The sequence below is a fragment of the Vombatus ursinus genome, unplaced genomic scaffold (assembly GCF_900497805.2).
Source record: "Vombatus ursinus unplaced genomic scaffold, bare-nosed wombat genome assembly UNPS02014768.1, whole genome shotgun sequence".
NCBI classification, from domain to species: Eukaryota; Metazoa; Chordata; class Mammalia; order Diprotodontia; family Vombatidae; genus Vombatus; species Vombatus ursinus.
The window spans coordinates 11,415,374-11,442,743 of NW_020954546.1; the positions used below are offsets into that span (position 1 = coordinate 11,415,374).

At 47.3% G+C, this 27,370-nt stretch overlaps 1 protein-coding gene across 2 annotated transcripts in view; it reads right to left on the reverse strand.

Moving 5' to 3' along the window:
* The window catches only part of RASA4B (RAS p21 protein activator 4B), a 48,294-nt gene that overhangs the window by 20,127 nt on the left and 797 nt on the right, over positions 1-27,370 (reverse strand). For both annotated transcript variants that reach the window (XM_027862101.1, XM_027862100.1), the window contains exons 2-5: positions 12,915-12,971; positions 11,076-11,189; positions 7,884-7,945; positions 5,372-5,501 (exon numbers count right to left, since the gene is read on the reverse strand). In XM_027862101.1, the coding sequence (XP_027717902.1) occupies positions 5,372-5,501; positions 7,884-7,945; positions 11,076-11,189; positions 12,915-12,971 (363 nt within the window). The remainder of the gene's footprint in view (positions 1-5,371; positions 5,502-7,883; positions 7,946-11,075; positions 11,190-12,914; positions 12,972-27,370) is intronic.

A 27,370-nucleotide genomic window follows, 5' to 3' on the forward strand; every position in this document is an offset into this window, starting at 1 on the left:
GAGAGAGAGAGAGAGAGAGAGAGAGAGGGAGAGAGAGAGAGAGAGGGAGAGAGAGAGAGAGAGGAGGGGCTTGAGGCTGTGTTATATGAGAAGCAGTGGAGGGACTAGGGATACTTAACCTGGAGAAGATGCAGGGGATAGGAGAGCTGTCCCCAAGCATTTGAAGGTTTGTCTTATAGAGGGGGGATTAGCTTTGTTCTGCTTGGCCCCAGGAGACAGAACCGAGAACAGCAGGGGGTGGAACTCTCAAAGAGGCAAAGCAAAGATTGAAGAGGGGAGGAGATAAAAACAACCCCACCCCAACCTTCTAACAATTGGAGCTGTCCAAAAGTGGACTGGCTGGCCAAGAGAGGAGGTAGGCTCCCTCTCATTGGAGGTCTTCAAGTAGAGGCTGCCTGACTGCCTAACATGTTACAGTATGGGTTGGGGATATGGCTTGATAGATATTGGTGATATGGTAGATAGCTGCTATGATCCTTTCCAATTCTAACTTCTAAGACTGTAAGCTCTCAAGAGGCCTGAATGGAGACAGGGAGGAAGAAGAGAATAAGCGTTTATATAGCACCTACTATGTGCTAGGCACTGTGCTAAGCACTTTTTATAAATATTATCTCTTTTGATTCTCACAACAACCCTGGTAGGGAGATGCTATTATTATCCCCATTTTACAGTTGAGAAAACCGAGGCACAAAGAGGCTAAGTGACTTTACCCAAGGTCACACAGCTAGTAAGTGTCTGAGGCTGGATTGGAACTCAGGTCTTCCTGGCTCCTTTGTTTGCCATTTAAAGCCCTTCACCACCTGACCTTTTCTTATCCTTCTCATCTTCTTATACATTACTCCCTTCCATGTTTTTTACGGTCCAACGACAGTTTCCTATCTGCTGTTCCTCATGAATGACAGTCTGTCTCCCATCTCCTGGATTTTCCACTGGGTGTTCCCCATTCCCAGAATGCTCTCCAGCCTCACCCCCCACCTCTTAGAATTCTTGAGTCCTTGAAGACTTAGTTTGAGCATTACCTTCCATCCACTCTACTTATCTTGTCTGTGCTCACTCTTATACATGTTGTCTCTCCCAGTGGAATGTAAGCTCCCTGAGGGCAGGGCCCATGTCTTGTATCCACAGTGCCTGCCTCTGGAGCTCTGGGTCTGTTTCCTCCTCAGAAAATGAAAATTATGGATGATGTCTAAGGTTCCTTCTTGATCTAAATCTCTGACCCTGGGATGGAGAGGGTAAGTCACCCAAGACAAACTTTGCTGCCTTTAAAATTCAGGAAGGTGCTGACCCTGGCACTTGCACTGTCCAAAGGCCTCAGTTTCCTCATCTGTAAAATGAGAGGTTAGACTCGATGGTTTCTGAGTTATGATCCTATAAACTATGACCTTTCACCCTTGGAGGCCTTTGATGAACTGGAGCATAGACGTGGAACCCAGTTGGTTTGGCTTCCAGTTCCACTCCTGACAGTGTAGAAGGTGCCCTCCCTATCAGCTGCTGGTGGTCTGATGGGCACAGAGCTGTAGCTGGCTCCCTGGTTCACCCACTCCCTCATCAGAGAAAGGGGCAGATCCAGGAGCCAGAGATGTGCTTCCTAAGGGTGGAATTCTCCATGACTCACACACTGAGGCTGGCGTGGGTTGTGGGTGGCAGCTAAAAATACTGGGGGAGACCCAGACAGTCCTGTCAGGGGAGGCTGCAGACTGTCTCCATCCTGCCTACTCCCCCCCTGGTGACTCAGTGCCACAGAGGGACCCAAAATATCAGGAGATCCTGGGGAGAAAACCCCAGCATGCCTGGGCTGTCTTTCATTACTTCCACCAATGGGAATGGGGAGAAGGAGAAAGTGAGTCATTCCTGGAGATTCCCAAACAGCCTCCCACACACATATGGGCACACACGTGGGCAGAGGCTCAGCTCAGGCAACGGTCAGATAAAGGGAAAGCCGTAAAGCTTAAATCCTCAGAGTGGGGGAGGGGGAGGGAGCAGAGAGGAATCAGGGAGGGGACAGAGATGGCATTAGACACACAACCCAGCTTACTCTAGAGGAGAGATGCTGTCATTTGTGAAGAACGTCAGATTTGTACACAGAGGACCTGAATAAGAATCTTGTTACTAACAGCTGTGTGACTTTGGCTCATGTCCCTTCACCTCTCTGGGCCTCTATAAAATTAGGAGGTTAGAATAAAAGTCAAAAAAGAACTGGATTGGGAGCCAGAGGACCTTGGTGCAATCCTGTTTCCATCCCTTACAACCTGTGCAACCAGAGGCAAGTGACTTCAATCTTTCTGGGCCTCAGTTTCCTCATCTGTAAAATGAGGGCATTAGACTCCTTTCCTACTTCACGTCTATGGCCCTATGATCTATAAGGCTGTTTCATTCTCTCCTTTCAAGGCCCCCTACCAGCAGCCTGGAACAGGTTTAGATCAGGAGAACAGGAAGGGGGCAGTGGACCCTGAGAAAGGGGAAATTACAAAAACAGATGGTTCCTGGAAATTGAGGGGATGCCCATTGATTAAGGAATGATTAAACAAGTGCTGGCATATGAATGTGATGGAATACTACTGTGCGGTAAGAGATAATCAATCATGTTATAACAAATGATGAGCAGGCAGACTTCAGAAAAACCTGGAAAGACTTGTATAGACTGATGCTGAGTGAAGTGAGCAGAATCAGGAGAACGTTATACACAGTAACAGCCATGTTGTGAAAAGACTAACTTTGATAGACTTAGCCCTTCTCAGCAATTCAAGGATCTAAGACATCTCCAAAAGTCTCATGATGGAAAATGCTATCCACATCCAGAGAAAGAACTAGGGAGTCTGAATGCAGATCGATGTATACTATTTGCTCTGTTTTTTTTTTCTTCTGTTTCTTTCATGTGGTTCCTCCTACTGGTTCTAATTCTTCTTTACCACATGACTAATGTGAAAATTAAACACATATGTATATAGTAAAAAAAGAAATGATCAGCGGGATAGTTTTAGAAATACATGGAAAGACTTGCATGAAATAATGAAAAGTGAAGTGAGCAGAACCAAGAGAACATTGTAAATAGGAACAGCAATATTGTTTGGAGAACATCTATGAATGACTAAGTTATTCTGAGTATTACAATATTCAACTCAAGTACAAAGGGCCCCTGAAGGAAGATGCTATCCATCTCCAGAGAAAACTGATAAATAGAAGCATGCACAGTATGGTTTTATACATGTATATATGTATGCACATATGTGTGTGTGAATGTGTGTGTGTGTGTGTGTGTGTGAAATGGTGGCCTTCTCTAGTGTGGGGTAGGGAGGGAGGGAGGGAGACAGTTCAGAACCAAAAATGTAAAATATTAATAAAATATTAAATAAAATAAAATATTAAAAACAAACAAAAAAAGGAAAAAAATCAGATGGTAGCAACCCCCAAAAAGAAACTTTGCAGAGCAGTTAGCTGACATGTGGTAGAGATGAGATAATGTGGCCCCCACCACAGCCTCCAATGAGTAATGATTTGGACAAAACTGAGCTTTCCTGACTTGTCTTTGTCAATCCAACAGAGAGAAGACCACATGCTGTAATAGAGAGACTGCTAAACTTGGGATTAGAGAGATAGGGTTCAAATGCTGCTTTTGACCCTAGCTGTGTGACTCTGGGGAAGTCGCTTAATTTCCCCAAGCCTCAGCTTTCTCATCAGAGTTGACATATCCTGGACTGAGTTCCCTCCTTTGGAGCCAAACACGTGCTCTGAGTCCAACCCAGTGAACTCCTCTAACTGATTTATTTGCATGTTGTCTCCCCCATTAGATTGGAAGCTCTTTGAGGGCAGGAATTGTCTTTTGCCTCTCTTTGTGACCCCCGTGCTTAGCAGAGTGCCTGGCGCATAGTAGGTATTTAATAAATGTTTACTGACTGACTGATTCCCAGTGGCTGGGGCAGTTGGGATGGGGGTGGGGGGCTGAAGATGATTTTTGAGCCAGTGTCAGGGGTGATGGTCAGAGGGGTTCACTGTGTCCAGCCCACGCTCCTGAGAAAATAACCAGCTCTGTGGGAAGTGCCCTAATCCTCAAAATCGGGACTTTCTCTGATCATTCCAGCTACAATCACAAAATGGGGGCCTGGACTAGATGGAGCCCCCACAGGCTGGTCCCAACCCCCGAGCACTGGCCACAGACTAGCCCTGATCTCCAATTCCCCTGCCACAACATGGACCCCTAGATCTCTGGGGGGAAATGAGAGAGTATGGATGACTCAGTGCAGACTGTCCCCACTCAAGAGGCACAAGTAACTTCTTATGTGTCTTCTAGGGATCTGAACACAAGCTCCCAAAAGGCAGGGACTTCAACTTTCCCAGGAGATACAGGAAAACTGGATGGATATCAAACCCTGACAAGCCATGATGGTGGGATGGGGGCTTTGCATGGGGAAACTCCCCAAATCCCAAGAGGCTTCATCTAAAATACTGCTGCAATTAATGCCAGATTCACTGTACAAAGCTGATTCATCAAGAGTTTTTCAGGTCATTTCATAAAGGAAAACACCAGCAGTAGGTAAAAAGCACTGGATTTGGAGTGAGGAAGACCTGGGTTCAAATCCTGCTGTAGATGCTTCCTACCTCTGTGTCTGTTTCCTTCAAGATTCAGCTCAACTACCAATCTCTGCTGGAGAACTTCTCTGGTGCCCTCCCCTCAGATACCCTGAATATCTCATACCTTCCTGTTAGAAACTTGTTCTTTCTTTCGTTAGAATGTAAGCTCTTTGAGGGCAGGAATTATTTTTACTGTTTCTTTCTATCCCTTGTGACTATCATAATGCCTGGCTCATGGTAAGCACTTGATTCTTTTTCATTCATTCATTCATTCATTCATTCATTCATTCATTCACTCTCTCTCCCAACAAAATGTAAGCTCCCTGAGGACAGGGGCTGTTCCTTTTGTCTTTGCATCCCCAGTGCCTGGCACAATGTCTGGCACATGGTAAGCACTTAATAAATTCTTATTCATTCATTCATTCATTCATTCATTCATTGTGTCTTCCAATGAAATGTAACACCCTTGAAGGTAGGGGCTATGTCACATCTGTCACTGCATCTCTAGTGCCTAGCATGGAGTAAGTGCTTAATAAATGCTTATTGATGAATTGATTGACCCTGTGTAATTTGTTTAACCCCCCTGAGCCTTAGTTTTCTTATCTATCAAATGGGGATAAAAATATCATCCACCTCATTGGGTTGTTGTCAGGATCAAAGGAGACACAAAATGTATGAAAATGTCAGTTATCGTGATTGCTAGCTCTTATCAGTCCATCCCCCCACCTCAGCAGGGACCCCAGAGGGTATCCACAGCTTGCTCAGGGTAGCTGGTGTGGGAGAGTGAGGGCCCCCCACCCACCTGGCCTCGAACACCGTGCAGCGAAGCTTCTGGGGCCCCTGGCCTCGCACGATCTCCATCTGCAGATGAATCTCCCCCTGCACCTCCTCATCCGGGTCAATCTCCTTCAGGTGGAGCCATCCACTGTAACCTGGGGGAGGGAAGATGGACAGGCCCTTAATAGCACCCACTGGGCAACCCTGGGCAGGCAGAAGGAGAGGAGGGAACGCAGAAGGCCCTGGAAGAAGTCATCCTGTGTCTTGTAAGACCCAACTTGTCCTACCCACTCTCCGCCCCCTCCCCCGCTCCGAGCCCTGCTTTGTCACCCATGGTGGGGGGCAGGGTGGGGCCTTCTGCTTGGGTGCAAATGTAGGCAGTGTGGAGCTTTGGGGAGCAGCCAGGGCTGGGAGCCAGAAGACCCAGGCTTGAATCCCCACTCGGAATCTGTGACCTGCTTGGTTTCCCCAAATTCATCTCTTTGAGCCTCCTCCTCCTCCTCCTCTGTAAAATGGGGTGGTCAGGCTAGACGCAGATTTCTCTAAATAAGTCAAGTGGAAAGGGGGATGAACCTGTTATTAGACCTGAGTTCAAAACCTGACTGCTATTTGCCACGTGTGCAACCTTAGGCAGGTCACTTTTCCTCCTCAGACCTCAGTTTCCTCATCTGTAAAATGAGCTGGTCCAACTAGATGGCCTCTGGGGTCCTTCCCAGCCCTAAAGCTATGATCCTCTGATTCCAGTCACTTGTGTGGCCTTGGGCAAATAGGGGAGATGATTCCTGCCGGCTCCAGCTCAGAGAGTATCACGAGGAGAAGATTCACACCCTGGGCTGGAAAGAGTTCAGAATTACTGGATCATGGACCTGGAGCTGGAAGGGACCCTTTGGCCATCTAGTTCAGCTCCTTCATTTTACAGATGAGGAAACTGAGGCACACAGAATGGAAGTGACTTGCCCAAGGTTTCTCAGGGAATAATCATGAGAGGCAGGGTTTGAACTGAGGTCTCCGACTCAAAAGCCCATGCTAGTCAATGATTTCCATGCCCTAACAGATGATCATTTGTCAGCATGTTATGGGAGGGCTTCCTTTCATGTATGGATTAGACCAGCAGCTACTAAGGTTCTTTCCAATCCTACCGTTGATTCTGTGAGTCTAGGAAGAGGGACAGGGCAGGCTCAAGAAGAGTAAGCCTCAGGGCCCAAGGATGGAGCTTAGTTATGTTTATTTCAGCTGTCAGGGATTCAGGGCCTAGGCCCAGAAAGAAGCAGACTGAAGTCCCTCTAGTCCTGGGTGGGATTGGGTGAATCGGTGGTTCAGAGCAGCCAGGAAATCCTCCCAAGGGGTTGGCAGCCCATTATAAACAGCAGCAGATGGGGAGGAAGGAAGCAGGACCCCAGGGGGAGAAGGTCCCACCCTAGCAACCCTTTGGGGTGTGGAGGAGAGGAGAAGGACTCACTTCACTCACTCTGGATCGCTACCTCTTAAAATCCCAAGCTTCCTTTAGGGCTCAGCCCTAATGCCACCTCCTAGAGACGGCTTTTCAGCCTGGCCCCAGCTTATGACTTCATCTTTGCTTTTTCTGTTTTACATTGAGTTGTCTGGACCCTTACTTCCCAAGAGTAGGATGTTAACTCTTTCATTCCAGGCATGGTTTCATTTTTGTCTGTTACTCTCAGCATCTAGCCCAGTTTGGGCCATGTGTGACAGCTGCTTTGTTCAAGACCGTGAACAAGTCCTCACTACTCCGTGTCCTTCCCCTATGTGTGCCCTGCCCCCCCACACACACACTCTAAGGCAGAGAAACTGTCAACCTGCATCAAAAGGGGCAGCTGCCATCTCCCTTTACCAGAGAAATGACAGGACCAGTGCCTAGACCCTATGCCAGGAGCTGTCCTGGGTGCTGAGGAGAAATACAAATAGTGAAATGACCTTGAGAAGCTCAGTCTCCTGGGATAGTTTTAAGGGCAGAATGAGCTGCTCAGATGCTGGGGATTGGATGAGATGACTTGGAAATGGACTGGATTTGTAGTTAAGGGATTTGGGTGTGAATCTCAGTTCTGCCGCTTATTAGCAGGGTGACCTTGGACAAGTCATTTAACAGTCATGGGGCTCAGGTTCTGCATTTATAAAATGAAAGGTGGGGGTAGGAGGTGGAGTAGATGGATGCTGAGGGCCCTTGCACTTCTGAGGCTGAGTTCCTTCCAGGCACGGGAATCCACCAGTTTCCAATTGTCATTAGCTCCCTCGTCTCCTGTCCCTTCTCTAACCAAGGGGTAGGCGCGAGGGTTGGGCACAGGGTGCGATGCCCTGCCCGTTTTGCTCAAGCACGGCTGCAAAGGAGACTCCAAAGTTCCAGCCTGGTAAACAACCATGACCCCTCCCTCCTTCCTTCAACTCCCCCTTTGGCCAGGAGCCAGGTGTCTCAGAGTCAGGACCTCTGTCCGGATGGACCGAGCTGTAGAGAAGGCAGGAACGGGGGACGCTGGATGCAGGGCATACAGGGGTGGGCCCGAGGGGCTGAAAGATGCTCTTACCCTTGGGATGCTCAGCTAAGACGTCTCTGGTGAGGCAGACCTTCCCAATGACATCGTCTCGGCTATGGAGAGGGGAAGGGGAGAGAACACCAAGATTAATGGCAGTAGATAAAGCAATACGGCTAGATCCAAGGATCTGAGTTCAAATTCCACCTCTGATTCTTACTACTTGTATGACTTTAGGCAAGTCTCCTAATTTTTTCTCTGGGCTTTGGTTATCTTATCTGTAAATTGAGAAGGTTGTGCTAGAGGGCCTTCTGAGGGCCCTCCTAGCTGGCCAGCTCTGCTATTGACAGGAAATCACTATTTCGCTATGCCGTAAAAGCTCCCTGAGCCTAGAGTACTGGGCTGAGTCATGAAGACCTGAGTTCAAATCCAGCCTCAAACACTTATTAGCTGTGTGACCCTGGGCAAGTCACTTAACCCTGTTGGCCTCAGTTTCCTCATCTATATGATGGGGATAATAACAGCACCAACCTCCCAGGGTTGTTGTGAGGATCAGTGAGATAATACCTGTAAGGTGCTTAGCACAGTGGCTGGCACATAGTAAGTGCCATATAAAAGTTAGATATTACGATGATTATCCTACGACCCAAATCCAAACTCCAGCTCTGTTCCTGACTCCCTTTGCAATCTTGGGCACATCACATCACTTCCTCAGCCCTCTTCATCCATAAAATGAGGCCACTGGCTAGATGCCCCCTGAGCTTCCTATAAAGCTCCCCTTTAAGTTAGTGGGCTGTCTTGCTTCTCAGAGCTCTGAGCTCCAGGCCCTGAGGGGTAGAAGCTCTGAACCGGCCAGGTTTAGGTTAAGCTGTGAGGACAAAGCTCAGAGGCTCGATCTCATCCACCACTGTGTCTACTATTGCAGGCTAGCTCATCTTCTGGGGTTGGGGTCATGGGGTGGGACCCCACACCAACAACATGCTTCATCTCTGGCTCTGGAAACTTCCTACCCAAAGGAAACAGGACTTTAACTTCCTACTTGTGCAAAATGCTTCCATACTCAGATATACACACTCACATGTGCACACACACACATAAACACAAGCACGTAGTGCCCACCATCTGGGTTAGATGAGGGCCCTCCCCCTGGGAGGAAAAACAGGGAGGGAAAGATAGGGGGAGTGATGGATGAATTTCCATCAGGATGGCCCCTGACTCCAAATCTACTCAAGATTGGTGACTTACTCATGACAGGTGTATTCAAAGGTACCTGAAGTCTACTTTCTCCAGATGGGTGCATTTATTTTGTTATTGTAGAGTCATTTTTCAGCTATATGATTCTTCTTGACCCCATTTAGAGTTTTCTTGGCAGAGGTACTGGAGTGGTTTGCCATTTACTTCTTCAGCTCATTTACAAATGAGGAAACTGAGGCAAACTGGATTAAGTGACTTGCCCAGAGTCACAGAGCTAGTAAATCTGAGGCCAGATTTGAACTCAGGAAAATGTGTCTTCCTGACTCCAGGCTTACCACTCTATCCACTGCATCACCACTGCACCCACTGCCTGGGTGCATTCACAGCAAACCTCATTTCCCTATTTTCTTGTTATTGTTATTGTTCAGTCTATTTTCTACCTTAATATAAAACTCCCAATCCCTAACATCTGCAGGCCATCCAGAATCTATCTATTGCCTGGATTGAGCCAGTTGACTGAGTTGCAATGCATGCATTTGGTCTCATTTTCCTAAACCAGTGCAAATGGCCACTAAATTGTTTTGTATACTATCAATAAACCATGTAGTTAGATCAGCTGATATGTTTTGATAGAAATGACATAAAGGAAGACACTATCATCTGCTTTGTGGATGTGTCCTGAGGATCACTGGGCTTTTCCATCTGCCCTGCCGCTGAGCCCTCCTATGTGTGATGTCTCCCCCATTTGAATGTGAACTGCCTGAGAGCAGGGGCTAACTTACTTTCCTATTTGTACTCCCAAAGTTCAGCACTGAGCTCAGTACATAGTAAGCCCTTAAAGAAATGCTTTTTTCTCCATATTCATTTATTCATTCACTCATTCATTCATTCATTCATTCATTCATTCATCAGCCAAATGTTACTCATTATCTTTGTTCTTTCGATTTGATTCAATTCAACAAATATTTATTAAGCTCCTACTATGGGCCAGATCACTGTACTATGTCCTAGAGAGAGGGATAGGAAGTAAACCTGTGATCTCATTGGTGGGATTCCAAGGGAGGAGCTTCCTCCACAGACATAGGCTTAGAGAGTTGCCTAGGCACTGAGTGGTTAAGTGACTTGCCTTGGGACACACAGCACTGGGGTCATAGAGACAAAAATGAAACAGTTCCTGCCATTAAAGAGCTTACATTTCATGTGAGAATAAAGCATGTACTTGGTAAGTGAGGAAAAACAAGTTAAATGCAAAGGGAGGATGCTGATACCTGGGGGGTGGTCAGTGGAGATCAGCAAAGGTTCAAGTAGGAGGGGGCATCTGAGATGCGTTTTGAAGGAAGCTGGGGATTTGGGGAGAGGGAAGGCGGAAGAAGCGTGCATACAAGGCACAGGGTAGAGACTGCAAAGGCATAGAGGTAAGAGATGAGATATCACATATGAGGAAGAGCTAGCAGGCCTGTTTGAAATCTCAGACCAAATATATCTAATGTGTGCACCCACACACAAGCACACACACACACACACACACACGCTCACTTCTCTCTTTTCTCTCTCTGTTTCTCTAGCCATGATTTATACCCAGTTGGCCCCAGAGCCAGCCTACAGGAGCTGAGCCCCCAGCCCATCCCCGTTCTCCTCTGAGGTCTTCCCAGCTGAGAAATCACATTCACATATGATTCAGCACACTTCCAAGGCCTTCATCTGGCAGTGAACCCTCAGTGCTAATGCTGCCCCATGTGACCTTGGGTGAGTCCCTTCCCCAATCAGATCCTTTCTCTGTCACAGCAAGGAATGGGATTAAATGGTTCCCAAGATCTCGACATTCTAGACTCCTCATAATGAAAGGCTGGGTGGGGGGTTTTGGACCCGGTTCTAACCCAGCTTGCTCATGTGAAGGCTTCAGTGTCGCTCTCCAGACCCAACAGGGCCTTCTCTGGACCATCTCCCCCTGCCTCCCTTCCACCACACATGCCCACCCCCATCTATAGCCATCCATTCTGGGTCCATCTTCTGGCTCTCTGGAGCCCCGAGCCAGACCTGAGGGCATCGTACCTGAGGGCGTCTTCATCCATGACATAGAAGGACACAGAGTGGAAGGTGGGAGGAAGGTGAACCTTGTACTCCTCACCCCAGAATGGGGACAAGGTCTTCCACACCGTGGCTGTCCTGTTGGAGAAAGATGGATGGAGAGAAAGAGAGCTTTTCAGGGACAGCCCTTAATGCCAGAGCCCGGTCATCTTCCACCTCTCTGCCACCCCCACCCCCAGAGCCTAGGTACAGGGGTGGGGAACCCGCAGCCAAACTTCCAAGTTTGGATTTAGCCAAAGGGCCGCACTTGAAGACCTAGAGGGCCACATGTGGCCTCGAGGCCGCAGGTTCCCCACCCCTGGCTAGGAGTTCTTTTTATTCCATTTGATCATTTTTTTAAATGTTATTTTAACCCTTTAAGTGTTCCAAATCTACCTCGGCTGCCTAGCTGGGTAAATGGCTTCCTTTCTTTGTGTTTGCTATTTTCCCCACTTTCATTTATTCATTCATGCATGCATGCATGCATGCATTCATTCATGCATTCAGTCAACATTTATTAAGGACCTACTACCTGTAGGGAAATACAATGATAAATAAGACAGAGCCCCTGCCCTCAAGGAGCTTACAGACTACAATAATCTTATAGTTTTTAGAGATAATGATGTTTTCACATTCATTATTCACACCCATTTCGCAGCAGCCCTATGAAATAGGCAGGACAGGAATTTGACATAGTGAGGAAACTGAGGCAGAGAAGGGGCAAATTACTTTCCTAACATTATGTGGCAAGTCTCCTGATTCTCTCTCCTAAAGGGACAGATGATCCTAACCCTTCTTCCAGGGGCTGCCATGCCAAGGAGAGGGGATCACTGTGCTTTACTGGCCTCACTAGAGGCAGTGGGATGGACATGTAACAAAGGAGATTGTCCAGAATGAGCTGAGAGGGGAGAGGGAGGGCCTGGGGATGAGCAAGAGGGTTGGCTTTGGATTCAGAAGACCCGAGTTCCAGTTCTGGCTCAGCACCTTTCTGGCTATGTGCCCTATTAGCTCTCTGGCTGGAATTATGGAACATAGCACCTCAAGAGCAGGGATTGCTTCATTTTTGTGGATGTCTAGCATAGTGCCTGCCACAAAGGAAGCACTTTACAGATGCACTTTGGCTGATCCACCTTGGAGAGTTTTCTCATCTATAAAATGGGGACAATTAAATTCAATGACTATTAAGCACCAGTAGGGTAGCTAGGTGGTACAGTGGATAGAGAACTGGCCCTCAGTCAGGAGGACATGAGTTCAAATCCAGCCTCAGACACTTATTAGCTGTGTGACCTTGGGCACCTGTTTTGCCTCAGTTTCTGATCTGTAAAATGAACTGGAGAAGGAAATGGCAAAACACTACAGGATCTCTGCCAAGAAAACCCCAAATAGGGTCATGGAAAGTTGGACACAATTGAAATGACTCAATAATGACAAAGCACCAACCATGTGCAAAAAAGACTGACTACTTTGCAGGGCTGTTGTGAAGATGGTACTTTGTAGATCCTAAAATTTTATCAATCAGAAAATAATCTCCTTGAGAGCAGCCTTTGTTTCTTTTTAAACATTTCTCCTTTGTATCCCCAGTGGCTAGTACAGTGCCTGGCGTGTAGAAGGGACTTAATAAATGTTTGTTGGAAAACTAAAAATCAATCATTTAAAAATTTAAATGTTTGTTGATTGAATATATGTGTGTGAGTTACTGTTATTCTCTCTATTCCCATGTCCCTGTTTTATGAGCTGTGCTACAGGAATCCACCCAGGCTCTATGTGAAGACCTGAGAGAGAAGGAGCACCTCCCCAAAGGGGTTAGCCCTCCTCCTCAGTTACCTGATGATGGGCTCATTGTCAATCTTCACGATGCAATATGGATCACTGCTGCCAGTGCTGAAAGAAAAGACAAGAGGCCCCTATCAGTGGTGTCTCCCTATGAAGAGGGTCAAACAAAGGTGGGTCAGTGCAGGCATGGGCCAAGAGCCCTGGTAGAGAGAAAGGAGAGGTGAGAACACAGGCAGAGATATGTGCTGTGAATGGAGGAGATGCTTCTGTTCCTTGGAGAAAGAGATCAGGACAAGATGGGCTAGGGGAGAGAAGCTTACAGAATGAAATGGGGGAAGAGTTGGAAGGGCCCCTCACCACTTGGGACCTTCCCATGTTGAGGCTTCAGGGAAATCGAACTGAAATTTCATCTACCCCCAACTCTATACTAAGCCATGTCTAACATCAACCTAACCAGTCAGTCGGCAAGTATTTATGACTTCCCTCCTATGGGCCAGGTGGCCAGGGAAGCAAAAACCAAAGTGGAACAGTCCCTGTCCTCAAGGCGCTTACATTCTGCAGCTCTTGATAGGACCTTTGGTGATGGTGGGGGTGGAGAAAAACATATTTACAGATGGGTAAATACAAGATGAAAGAGACAGTGTGGTAGAGTGGTAGAAAGTTTGCCTTGAAGCCAGGAAGTCTTGGCTCTGGCACACATTGGCAGTATGACCCTGGGTAAGTCACCTTACCTCATACTGCTTTGAGCAGCTCTCCAAGAATGTGTTATATAGAAGGGGTCCACCTGCATTGGTAGAGGGAATTTCCTCATCTGGGACTTCCCAGACCAATGAAATCACAGGCTAGTGCCTAAGTCCCTGTCTTAGCTATATAAAATTAATACATAGTTTGCCTTAGTCTAGTGCCTTGGCATACCATAAGGGCTTAACAGATTCGGTTAAAAGGCATTCAATATACAAGTTCATTCTCTCTGTCTCTCTCTCTGTCGTCAGGGGAAACGCTAAGAACTGGTGAAACATGAAAGGTCGTCCAGAGGAGATGGCTGGTGCCCAAGTGGAGTCCTGAAGGTAGCCAGGATCCTAGCTCTAGGGATGGAAAGGTCTTCAGGGGCCTTCTAGTCTAACCTCCTCATTTTATGGATGGGGAAACTGAGGCCCAGGGAAGTGAAATAACCTGTCACAGGTCAAGAAAGTTGTAAATGAGATTTCAACCTGGCTCCTCTGACTCCAAATCCATTTGTATTTCCACTGTAGCTTGATGGCTTTCCAAAAGAAGGGACTCCATTGGAAGGGAGCAGCTGAAGGAGATAGTTGGAGAGGTGCCTCCTTTAGAGATCATTTAGCTCACCTCCCCCATTTTATGCCCTATTTCTCCTTCCTAGTGTCTCATTTGATCCTCACAAGAACCCTGAGGGGTGGGTGCTACTATTATCTCCATTTTACAGTTTAAGAAACTGAGGCAGGCAGAGGTTTAATGACTTGCTTAGGATAACACAGCTGCTAAGTATCTCTGAGGTCAAATTTGAACTCAGATCTTCCTGACTCCAGGCCCAGCATGCTATTCTATGTGCCACCCAGCTGACCCCAAGGAGTGAGAAGAATCAAAGATGTTTCTGATAGGTTGCAAGCCTGGGTGTCGGTATGTACCAAGCAAGCCTGGGTGCCTGAAAGAACTGGGGCATACCTGACAGAAATAGAGAAGTCTGGGGGAAGGCCAAGTTTTGTTTGGAAGATGTTGTATTAGAGATCTGAGAAGGTCATAGGTACCTTGGGGCCAACATTCAGGAGACATTTTTTATGGATATTTTCTTTCTTTCATTTTTAGCATTTTATTTCCCCCCAATTACATGTAAAGACAATTTTGTAGATAGACATTGTTTAATGAAGCCTGCGATTTCATCAGTGTTGGGAGCTCCTGGGGAAGAACTTTCTCTACCAATATGGCCCTAGCATGGACCCTGTAATTTACAGTGTCAAGTGTGTGGCTGGGGACATTGAAAGGTTAAGTGACTTGTCCAGGACCACAAAGTCATTATCTGTCAAAGGAAGGATGCAGGCCTTCCTGATTCTGAAACAGGCTTTGTACTATGCCACACTCCTGCTCAGGAGAAAGATTAGGGCTGGATTTAGAGATCTGGGAGTCTTCTGCATAGAGATCCCTATAGAGATTAAACACCTAAAAGCTCAAGAGATTACCACTCAATCAAAAGCATTTATTAGGCATCTACTATGTGACAGGCATCCACCGTATCACAAGAACAGAAAATGAAACAACCTCTGCTCCCAAGGAAGTTACATTGAGAGAGAAGAGAAGAGGGTCTGGGAGATGCCCACATTTACTGGCCAGGAGATGGAAAATGCAGCAAGAAGACTGAGGAGTGGTCAGTCAAGGTGACGACCAACAGAGTCACGTCATGGAAGATAAAGGAGGGAATGTCCAGGAGTAAGAGACAGAGAGAAATGCCAACAGCTGCCATCAGAATGAGGACTTGGGATGGCTGGTGGAGTTAGCCCTTGGTAACTTGGAAAAAGCCAGCTCTGTCAAGGGGTGGAGCTAGAAACTAGATGATATGGAGCTGAGAAGTGAGCGGGAGGTGAGGAAGTGGAGGCAATGAATGGAGACCATCCTTTGGACCAGTTAGGCAATGAGATCTAGGATAATAGCATGAGTGATTGCCAGGGTAAAGTGAAGGGCTTTTTAAGGATGGGAGAAGTGAGTATGTTTATAGGTGTTGACGAAGGAGCCAGTCTATAAGATGAGATTGAAGATGGGAGGAAGAAAGGGGATGAGTGAGGGCAAGCTTCCAGAGGAGATAGGAGGAAATGTGATCAAGTTCACAAGCAGAGGAGTTGGCCTTGGTCAGAGGGGCTGACTCGTCACCAGAAGCTGGAACAAAAGAGAAGCGAATGGGAGATGATGAAGTGTGGGTTAGAGGTCAGTGGGGGAGTGCAAGGGGATGACTGGAGATGACCTTTAACTTCTCGGGAAAGCACAGTGTGAGGTACTCTGCTGAGAGGGAGAGGGGAGGACAGACTACAGGAGGCTTGTAATAGCTGGTGTGGAGACTGACTGTTGGTCACACTGTCAGTGTGACACACTTATCTCCTCGGAGTAGATACCCTGTAGGCTCCTGTCCAGCTCTAAGTCTATGAGTTTGGGGTCTAAACCCACATGGTCTCTGAGACCCCATCCTTCTCTGAGCCTCTCTGATTCTGTGGCCTATACCAGAAGCTCCCTCCTCAAGGAGAATCAAAACTTCCCATTTAAAGAAGGGGGGGAGGGCAAAGACAGAAAGAAAGGGCCCATGTATTTGTGGCAGTACTTTTTTTGTGATAGCAGCACATTGGAAACAAAATAAGGCGCATCAATTGGGGAATGGACTGTGATATCTGAATGTAATGGAACGTTATTATGCCATAAGAAGTGAGGAAAACAAAGAATTTTGAGACTAGGGCATATATATGGACGTGGAAGCAGGAACAGTAAAACAATATGGAATGACCACAGTAATGTAAATGAAAACAACAATCAAATGAACTCGAGCTACGGGGACACACTTCCATCCTCATGGTAGAATTTACAGTGTAACAAGTTGACCACATAATAAGACGGGGTTGCTGTGTTGGTTGGCTTTTTCTTTGTTACAAGGGAGGGTTCAAAGGTTGGGGGGTGGAGCAGGGGGTGTTGAGAAATGATTATGGCATCAATGAAACAAAACAGAACCACAAAACACAAGAAGAACTAGGGTGATGAAGAAGGTATTAAGCAGCAGTAGCCCAAGGTCAGGCGCAGGGGAATCCCAGCTCGTGTTCCGTTCTCTCCGCCAAACTGCAATGTTCCCACAGAGGAAGTGACTGACGGGAAAACAGCTGGACAGCAGCCCAGTCTCCTACCCAAAGAGGAAAACAATTGATGAGGATGTCCCCATTTCTTGTGATTTCTGACACTGGCTGTGTAATCTGAATAGTGGCCAGTTCTTACAAGGCAATTAAACATTCTCCCACTCATCAGTTGTGTGTGTTTGGGAGTTGTATAGGGTGTTGTGGTAAGCTGTGAATTCCCAAAACTTTGGGGATGGTTAGCCTGGAGAAGAGAAACCCAGGAAGTCATGTTAAAGCTGGCATCGTCCCCATTCCTGAGCTTACAAAATCATGAGGAAATCAGAGGGAAAAGGCCTATTTTTTCTTTTTAAAAGTTTTATTGTTGCCTTTTGTATCTATACCACAGTTATTTCTTACTAGATTCTGCTCTCCCCTCCACTACTGAACTTATCCTAGCAACAAAGAAAAACATTTAAGCAAAAGCAACATAGTAATCCCATCTTACAATGTATACCCATTGGTCTCCCCAGCCCATCTCTCTACCGAAAGGCAGGGTATGAGTTTACTTATCAGTTCTCCAGGATTCAGATTGTTCCTTATAACTCTTCAGGAATTGGTTGTTTTTTAGTGGCTATTATCTACATTCCTGAGGCATGACGCATTTTGTACCTGCTTCTGTTCTTTGCCTGGCATCAGTTTGTACAAATCTTCCAATGTTTCTCTGAATCTCTTATGTTCAGCACCTCTTACTGCTTAATAATATTATCTTGCTTTCATGCACCATCTTTCTTCCAGGCATTCTCCAGTCAGTGAGTGTCTACTCTGTCTCCGGGTCTTTGCTAACATAACAGTGTTGATGTATGTGGACACAGTGGTCTGCCTGGAATGGAAGACATTGTAGAGGGCCTCAAGAGGTCTCCACAGCTCCTCCTTACGAATGTCTTTAGGGTTTTTAAAAACTTTAAAGTGCTATAGAAATAAACTCTTTTAAAAATTATTAATAATATTATCAGTCATGGCTAGAGAGTGCAACTCTGATGGTCTGGCCACATTGTTCGAATGCCAATGTACATTTGCCTAAAAGACTATTTTACGGAGAGCTCACACAGGGCAAGTGCATACGTGGAGGTCAGAAGAAGCGACACGGGGACCCTCTCAAGGTCTCTCTGAAGAACTTTGGAAGCTATTGTGAGACATGGGAGACACTGGCATAGGAGTGCCAGCCATGGCATGCCCTCATCGAAGGAGGTTCTGTGCTCTATTAGCAAAACAGAATTGCAGTAGCTCAGAAGAAACATGAATGCACAAATTTAGAGGCCTCTCCACTCCAAGTGTTCGTACGGACTGTTTGTGGTAGAGCCCTCTGAGCTCTGTTGATCTGATCAGTCACCGTGGGACGCGCTGTACCTGGACCCCAACCCATCGATGTCCTTTTGGTCCTCCTTGAGAATGAAGGACAGCAGCCAACCAACCATCAGTCATAGAACGTCAGCAGTCGTGGAACCTTTCTGGAGTAAATTCATGGACTCACAGATCTAGGGACTTTGGAGGCCATTGGGTCTAGATCCCCCATTTTACAGGTGAGAAAACTGAGGATCAGGCAGAGGTAACAGTTGTAGTCTCATAGATCTGGAGCTGGAAGGGGCCTTAGAGGTCATTTAGTCCAACGCTCTCATTGTACAGATGAGGAAATGAAAGCACAGAGCTTAAGTGATTTGCTCTGGGTCATTGTTCAGTTGTTTTTCAGTCGTGTCTGACTCTCTGTGATGCCATTTGGGGTTTTCTTGGCAAAGACACTGCCATGGTTTGCCATTTCCTTCTCTAGCTCATTTTACAGATGAGGAAACTGAGGCAGACAGGGTGAAGTGACTTGCTCAGGGTCACACAGTAGTATCTGGAGTAACTGCTAGTGACTGCTCTAGGTCGCACAGTTAGTACATTTCTAAGATGTGATTTAGATTCGGGTCTTCCTGAACTGGAGCCCAAAGACCTACCATACTGACTGCCTGTATGGGGGACTTCTCTGAGGAAGGGCTAGATTTCGAAGATGGGGAGAGACTAGCAAACGGTATTGCAGGCAGGCAGAAGACTTGAGCGAAGGTCCGGAAGGAGAAATGAATATGACGTAAGCGTGGGATAGGGAGTAATTAGGGTGGCCTGGCTGGAATGCAGCCACTTTGGAGCCAGCACTCCAGGGCAAGTCTCCCCCTCCCTGGTCCCCTCCGCTGACCGGCAGGACACCGGTTTCAGGCACTGAGACTCTGCCTTAAAACGGTGGTTTCCTTTTCTTGAGAAAAGTGGGAGGAGTAGGTGCATTTCTGCTGTATGCTGGGCCAGGGTGCTATATTTAGGACCTTGGCAGTTTTGTCCAAGAGAAACAGAGAGCAAAAGGGAAGGAGAAGTGAGGGCAAGAACCAAAATAGCCCCTGAAATGGCACATGGTTTTTACTCAGGTCTTTTGGGGGCTGGGATTTCTCCACTGACTTAAATTAATATCCCAAGAGGGAGAAGAAAGGAAAGAATGAGAGAGGAGGGGAGAAAATGAGAGAGACAGAGACAGAGAGAGGCAGGGAGAGAGAAAGAGAGAGAGAGAGAGATCAAGGGGGGAGGAAGGGAGAGAAGGAAAGGGAGAGGGGGGGAGAAACAGAGAAGAGGGAGAGAGAGAGAAAGAGAGAGAAGGAAAGTGCAGGCAAGAAAATGAGAGGGGCTAAAACTAGTGAAGGAGAAGTCTCAAGAACTAGAGAGAAGGTAAAACAAGAGAGAAGAGAGACAAAGAGAGAGGAGGGGAAGAGATGAAGGGGAGAAAGAGAAAAAATGAAAGAGCAGAGAAACCGCTTGTCTTGTCCTCAGAGGGCTTCCAGTCAGATCTTGCCAGAGCAGCTCTCCTAGGCTCCTCCATGAGATTGTCCCCACTGAGGGCACCCTTGACCACCACTGCCTCAGACTGAAGAAAGGGGGTTGACTAAAAGGCACCCTCCAACTAGGATGGCCAAAGGCCCAGGAGCACGGCACGTATAGAAGATGCACTCAGTCTCTTGCTGGTGGTACAAAACAATGCAGTAGAAGAGATGGCTGCTCCCTGGGGAGTGTGGAGTCTGCCCCAGGGGCGGGAGGCCAGCCTCAACCATATGCTGATGCCCTGTATAGCCTAGCATGGGGCCCTCCAACCCCTACACCAAATGAAGCAGCTGGTAGTGCAGTGGATAGAGCACTGGACCAGGAGTTAGGAAGGCAAGTTCAAATCCAGCCTCAGGCATTTACTAGCTGCATGACACTAAGCAATTCACTTAATCTCTATCTGCCTCAATTTCCTTATCTGTAAAATGGAAATAATGATAGCATGTACCTCCCAGGGTTGTTGTGAAAATCGAATGAGATAATATCTGTAAAGAGCTTGGCACAATGCTACATGTAGTATAGTGCATACTGGCACATAGTAGGAGCTATTTAAATACTGATTCCTTTCCCCTTGAATGACCACTCTGAGTTGGTTCTGGGCAGAAAAGGGGGAGTGCTTTGCATCCCCTCCCAAGGCGGAGGTCAGCCTCATCTCTAGCAGGTTCAGCTAGCCCTCAGGCCTCCTGCCAGGCGTCTCCTGACCACTGCTCTCCATCTGCCAGGTGCATCATTTCATCTGTGACTGACAGTATGCTGGGATGTGCTGTCCTGGTGAGCTCCATCCTTCTGAGGAGGAAAGTGAAGCGTATTGAGAGGAAGTCACCTTAGAGAGTGAGTAGCCTCAGATTTCCTGCTGTGCACTTTCTTAGGCACTCTGGAGAGTTGGAAGGGATCTCAATGATCATTGCATCCAATCTGCCCATTTTACAGATGAGGAAACTAAATGAAGAGTTTATTTAATTGGCTTAGATTTATAGGATCCTAGATATAGAGCCAGAAGGGGCCTCATCAGCTGTCTTGGTCAACCCCCTCCTTTTCCAGATGACGAAAGTGATGCCCAACATCACATAGGTAGCATGCTTCACAAAAGTCACTGACTTTGCCCACAGCCCATACTGTCTCCACTTATAGACACAGAAACAGTGTCTCTAGTCCCTTCTGGAAAGGCTTATGAAGCTGGCAATTCACCAGTGACCCTTCTTATCATCAGAGTGCCCGTTCAGGTCAGCAGTGAAACTATGCAGATTTCAGGGGGCATCCCAGAGGAGAAAACGGGAGAGACAAGGCAGGGAGTGCGATGGGGTGGGGAGGTTATAGGAGATGCTGCTCAAGGAGCAGTGACATGGTATGGTGGGATCAATGTTGGATCAAGAGGCAGAGGGGTGGCCTTCAGCAAGTTTCTTCTTTCCAAGCCTCAGTTTCCTCCTCTGTAAAAATAAGGGGCTCTCCAAGGTCTCTGGCCAGCTCTAAGTCTGTGATCCTTTGACTTCAGCTGGCACTGAGATTCACAGTCTGTCAGCAGATATAAGGGTGAGGCAGGACCAGCAGAAAGGAGGCAGCAGAAGGCCTGGAGGGGAGGCTGGAAGGGTGGTCCAGGGCCCTGACTATGGAGGGCCTTGAATGTCATGCTAAGCATGTGGTATAGCGGAATGAGTCCTAGCTTTGGCATCAGAGACCCTGGGTTCTGATCCGACCTCTGACACCTCTTCCCTGTGTGATCTAAGGTAAGTCATCTCACATCCCTGGGGCCTGTTTCTCCACTTGTAAAATCAGAATGTTGGACTTGAGGGTTTCTACAGCTCTCTATTTGTGATCTTCTCACCATCATCCCTGCCCCAGCAGCTCTGGGTCCTGTTAGCAGAGGAGCTGTCTTTGGTAGTGACATCTAAAGGAAACACACTTAGCAGCTGGCGCCTTGGCAGGTCCCTGTGCCGCTGAATGGACAGTGGGAAGGCCGTCTTGCAGAGAGTGGATTTAGAAGGAAGATTTAAAGGAGTTATAGGTACACAGAGCTAGGGTGAGAAATGGGAAATGACTAAAGGCACCAGATACCCAGAGGATGTGATCCACAAACAGGGGGAAGGCAAAGGAAGAGAAGGTGGGAATAGTGCCAGGTCGGGACAGACCATGCCCCATAACCCTGAGTAAGAGTCCATCCTCTGTCAAAAATCAAGCTATCCGACAACTGATCAGCCAGTGTTCATGCACTGCCACAGCTGGAAGGGACCCCAGGCCATCTTGACCAATCCCCTCATTTTATTGATGAACGGGATTGTAAGCTCCTTAAGGGCAAGGACTGTCTTTTGCCTCTTTTTGTAGCTTCAACACTTAGCACAGTGTCTGGCACATAGCAGGTGTTTAATAAATGTTTATTGAATTGAAGTGACTTATTATCATAGGGTAATAGCTCTTCAACTGAGAGGACCCTCGGAGGCTATCTAATCAACTCCCCTCACTCTTTTCAGAGGTCTACTTTATTAGCTGAGTGATTTTGGACAAGTCACTTCATTTCCTTAATGTGTAAAATTAGACTTATGACTTCTTAGGTCCCTTCCTGCATTAGGTCTATGATCCTAAATATAAGGCTATATCTGGGGGATACAAAAACAAAAATGAAACAGCCCCTGGCCTCAAGAAGCTTACATTCTATTGGAATAGGGTTAATACTACCTCTAATATTCTCCCCAGAGGGTTGCAGTGAGTCTCAAATGAGATACCTTCCCTAAAATGCTTTGTAAACTTTACCTACCTGTGTGACCTTGGGCAAGTCATTTAGCTGCCCTTTGCCTCAGTTTCCTCATCTGTAAAGTAGGGATAATAATACCTCACAAGGTTGTTGTGAGGATAAAATGAGATCTTTATAAAGTATTTTGTAAACTATAAAGTGCTACAAAATGCTAACTATTGTTCTTGCTGTTATTATTATTAATGCTCTATAGAAACCTTGATGATTACTACCAGAGTGGCTGATCCCTGCCCCACTGCCCACCTCCTCCTCATCCAGCTGCAGTTTGGTTGGTCTGTGCCCCCACACCCTCTCATGTGAACACCAGGGTTGGGGAGGGCTTGGTGAGATGCTCTGGGGGTGGGGGAAACCCCCTGGGTCCAGCTGCTTCTTGCGGTATAGTGGAAACAACCCTGGACTGGAAGCCAGGAGATTTGGCTCTAGTCCCAGCTCTGTCCCCAACTGACTGAGTCGCTGGACGAGTGACCTCCCTTTCTCTGTCTTTTGGTTTCATTGTTAATGGAACGAAAGTGGTGAGCTGATTTTTGGCTCTGCAAGACCCAACCAATTCCACTGGGCTTGACCAGATTTATTTGGCAAAATCCCGTCTTATTCTGTTCATGTGTGAGTCCTGTATGCCTGCGTACATGAGCTCCTGGAAGGCTGGACCCTGTTATCTTCAGCCTGCCACAGGGCATTCCCACACATAATAGCTGCCCATGTCTCTTAGTGGATGGTTGTTTCATGGCCAACACCTAGATGTGACTGGAGAAAACCGCTTGGATGCCCAAACTCTACCCTCCACCTAAAAGTCTAGTTTTAAAACTCAGTCAGCCATCTCAATACTTTTTGCCTCTTTTTGTAGCCTCAGTGTTTAGCACAGTGCCTGACACATAGTAGGTACTTAATAGATGTTTGTTGATTGATTGATTGAACAGTGAGGGTAGTTTTCCCTGTTCTTGGGCTAGTGTATAATAAATGATGAGGATATTATAAAGTCCTCCTCTCCCTCAACCCCTGCACCTCTATTCCACCCTTAGTCACAAGTGGGGAGGAGGTAAGGGCAGAGATGACTCCCCACCTATGGCCACTCTTGGAGTGGACTAACCTCTGGTCTATGGGGGGAAGAAAGGCATTTATTTCAGGGACAAAGGAGAGATCTCAAATATTTTAAACCCATCTGAAAGACAGTCTAAGAAAGCTGAAGGAAAAACCAAATAGTGAGCCAAGAAGGTAGGAATATGGAGGGAGAGAGTGCTGAGAAATGTGGCAGAAAAGGACAGGGGGGGATTCTGGGATGGGAGGTCAGGAGACAGAGAGCAGCCCAAGGGCAACACAAAATACTGTTTTTAGAGGCAGAGTACCAGAGTCTGAGTCTGAGCTCTGGGATGACCCCATTGATTTAGTACCAACTCACTAACGACCTTATGGATTTTGTATCAATCTATATAGGAGTGGCATTGTGGTACAGTGGGGCCAGAGGGTCTCTGATGGGGAGTACCTGTGTGACCTCTGGCAAATCATTTCACCTTGCCTGGGGCCATTTTTCTCATCTTTAATATGAGGGGAGTAGACCATGTGGATTCTGATATCCCTTGCAACTCTAGATCTAGAAGTCTATGGGTATGCTTTCTCCCGCAGTAGAAAGGAAGCTCCTTAAGGGCAGGGGCTGTTTATATTTGTCTTTATATCCTCAGTACCTAGCATGTAGTAGGCACTTCATGAATGCTTGTTACTGATCGGTGTGTCTTTGATAGAGCAAGTCGTATAGCCTTTCTGGGCTTGTTTCCTCACTCGTAAGAAGGATTGAGGTGGGGGGGTGGCCCAGATGCCCTCAAGGGTCCAGTTCTAAAGCCCATAATCTCTGGCTGGGGCCAAGTCTTTGGAAACTCAGAGCCTGAAGTTCTTCCTAAAACAGGGTTGACCTCCAAAACTCAGCTCCCAAAGACATAGCTGGAGGTGGGCAGGGCAAGAAGCAGGTGGGGGAATTAGGCAGGGATGGAGAGGAAGGGTGTAAGATGAAGAGGAGAGGGAGGTAGCAGACACCATCCTAGTAGGATGTTCTTACCCAACACGGATACAACCTGTGACCCACGCGGTGGTTGGCTCTGTGACTTAGGCAGGGTTTTAAGCTGTAGAAGGGGGTCAAGCCCAGCTCCCTAGCAGGTGTGTGTGTGTGTGTGTGTGTGTGTGTGTGTGTGTGTGAGAGAGAGAGAGAGAGAGAGAGAGAGAGAAGAGAAAAGAGAGGAGAGGGAGAAAGAGAAGAGAGGGAGGAGAGAGAGAAGAAAAGAAAAGAGAAAGAAGAGAGAGGAGGGAAAGAGAGAGGGAAGAGAAAGAAGAGAAAGGAGAGAGAGAGAAGAAAGAGAGAGAAAGATTCCTCCCTGCTAGCCTGAAAGCAGCTTTGGGCCTCTCTCCCCCTTCACAGAACCTACCTATTCACATGCACTCAGGCTGTGGATGACTAATCCACATGAAATGGCCTCCCTCTGCAGCTGGCCCAGCAGCACGAGAGACCCAGGGAGGCACCCCTTCCCCTTCCTTCCTGTTCACCTCTCATTCCCTGTCTCTCCATGCCCACAGTTCATCTGAGGAGCCCCAATTCACCCTGGCTTGCTTTTTCTGCTGTCCAGCCTAGAAAATCCAAGTTGAGACCAGGCCATCCCCTCTCCTCTTCCCTCTCCTCCGTCACCATGGTAACCACTGGCTGAGGTCGTTCCTCTGCAGGGACCCAGGGGGCCTTGAACTATCCACTGAAACGTGCTGGGGAAGAAAGAGATGGAGAGACATGCTGGATGGCAGGGACAGGGCAGGAGAAGAGGGGTCTGTGGGCATGGAATGTGACCGCTGCTCTTGCCTCCTCCTCCTTTACTGGGATCTGGGGAAATCTAAAAATGAGGAGCAAAGGGAAGTGTTGAGAGGTCAGAGTGCAGCTGAAAATCCTGGGATCCCCCATGAGCTTAACCATGATAGGACCTTGGATAGATCACTTGTCACTCCTGTGCCTCAGTTTCCTTAACAGACTATAAGCTCCTTAAGGGCAAGACTTGAGTCTTCTTTCATTCTTATATCCCCCACATCTAGCAGAATTTGCCCTACTCATAGTAGGTGCTTAAATATTTGCCTGTTTAAATAACACACACACAAATCTTCCTAACATCCAATTCGTCTTGTGCTTTATGTTTTCTCAAACATATCCATTGTCCTTTTCGACCCCCAAAACAGCCCTGTGGGGTAGGTAAGGCAGGACACTATAGATGAGGAAACTGAGGCCTGGAAGAGGTGAAGTTTATACTCTAGGTTAGTGACAGAGACAGAACTAGGACTTGTCTTGAGATTCCTATCAATAAAATCAATAAGCATTTATTAAGTGGCTACTGTATGCCTGGTACCATGTGGAATCCTTGGGAAACAAAGGCAGAAATAAAATAATTCCTCTCTTAAAGCAGCTTATATTCTACAATGAAAGATACCAAGTGATTCAGGTGGGAGGAGAAAGGCATTAGAACTTGGTGGGGAGGAGCAATCAGGGAAGGCCTCCTGTAGAAGGTGGCATTTGAGCTGAACCTTGAAGGAAACTCAGAATTCCAACTAGTGGAAGTAATGAGGGAAGGCATTCCAGGCATGAGGCACAGCCAAGATAAAAGCATGGGTGTAGAAATGGAGTGTCAGGGATAAGAAACATTAAAAAGGACAGTCTGATTGGACCATGAAGGGAATGAAGGGCAGAAATCCGTCAAAGGACAGGAAAGGTTGGGAGAAATGTTTCTATCCCATGTGCCTTTTAGGTAAGAGAACGAAAAGATGCTCATAAAGAAAAGGGCTTTTGGAGATGTTTCTTTCTCTTTTCTTTCCTCTCTCTTCTGTTCTCTTTTCTCTCTCTTTCTATTTCTCCTTGTCTCTCTATGTGCGTCTATCTGTCTGTTTTCTTTGTTTTCACCTATAAACTTCTATCGTTGTAGCTACTCTAACTAGGGCTCCAGGCTAAGAAAGGGTTCTCAAGAAAGCCCTGTGTTTCGGATCCTGCTTTTTCTAAATTGGAGTTCAAATAGAGATAGAGCTGGTCTATAATCAGACTCCCTCTTCATTAGCCCAGGACCCAGGACCAGTCTCTCACAACTGAGACCCAAACAATGTAGCAATATGTATGAGCCCCACAGAGCCAGCTCACCCTGGCGAGAGAATCCCTTCTCCCCTCCTCTTCCCACCCCCAGCTGATCTCTCTGCCTGGGATGCCAGCTGATGCCATCCACCGGTCTGGCCAGTGGGGGCTGCTACAGAGTAGACTCCAGGTGTGCTAACCCCTTCCTGACAGCTTTCCCTCCTGAGATCCTGGCTACATTCGATTTCTATTTAGGGGGAAACACCCTATGGGTCCTCTCAGCAGAAGGGGGCACCAGAAGGAATTGGCAACTACTTCCCCTCCCCCCTCACTGAATGCCTCCTCCTAGGTCCTGAGGCAGGTGGCTTTATCTCAGCCTCACAGATCAGTGATATCCCTCCCCCACCACACATACACACACACACACAGACACACACACACACAGACACACACACACACAGACACACACACACACACACACACACACACACAGAGCCCTCCCCAAAGGCATCTCTCTTCTCTCCTAGGGTCATGAAAACCCAGTACTTCCTCTCAAATCAGAAACCAGATTAGCGGGAGCTCAGAACAACGGCCCAACTTCTGCTCCACCCCCACTGGCAGGTGGTGCCCAGGGCTGCTGGCTATGGAGGTAAAGTACTTTTGCCAGACCTGGAAGGTTTCTAGAAAAACCCCTAGTCTCAGGGGCTGTCCAGCATTCCTGAGCAGCACAGTCTCCCAATCCTAGGACTGAGACCTTTCCTGGGTGCTAAGACACCGATGCCCAGCACTTACAGCTCCATCTTACAATCTTACAATCTGCTTCCTGCATTTTCCCACTGCCTTCCAAAAAGCTCCGAAGGAATCCCTGCAGTTGTCAGTGTACCAAGCCCTCTGGTCCAGGTCTATCTAGTTAAGCTATTATTCCTCCCCTTCTGCCCACACCTCCTGTGCCCACACAGGCCAT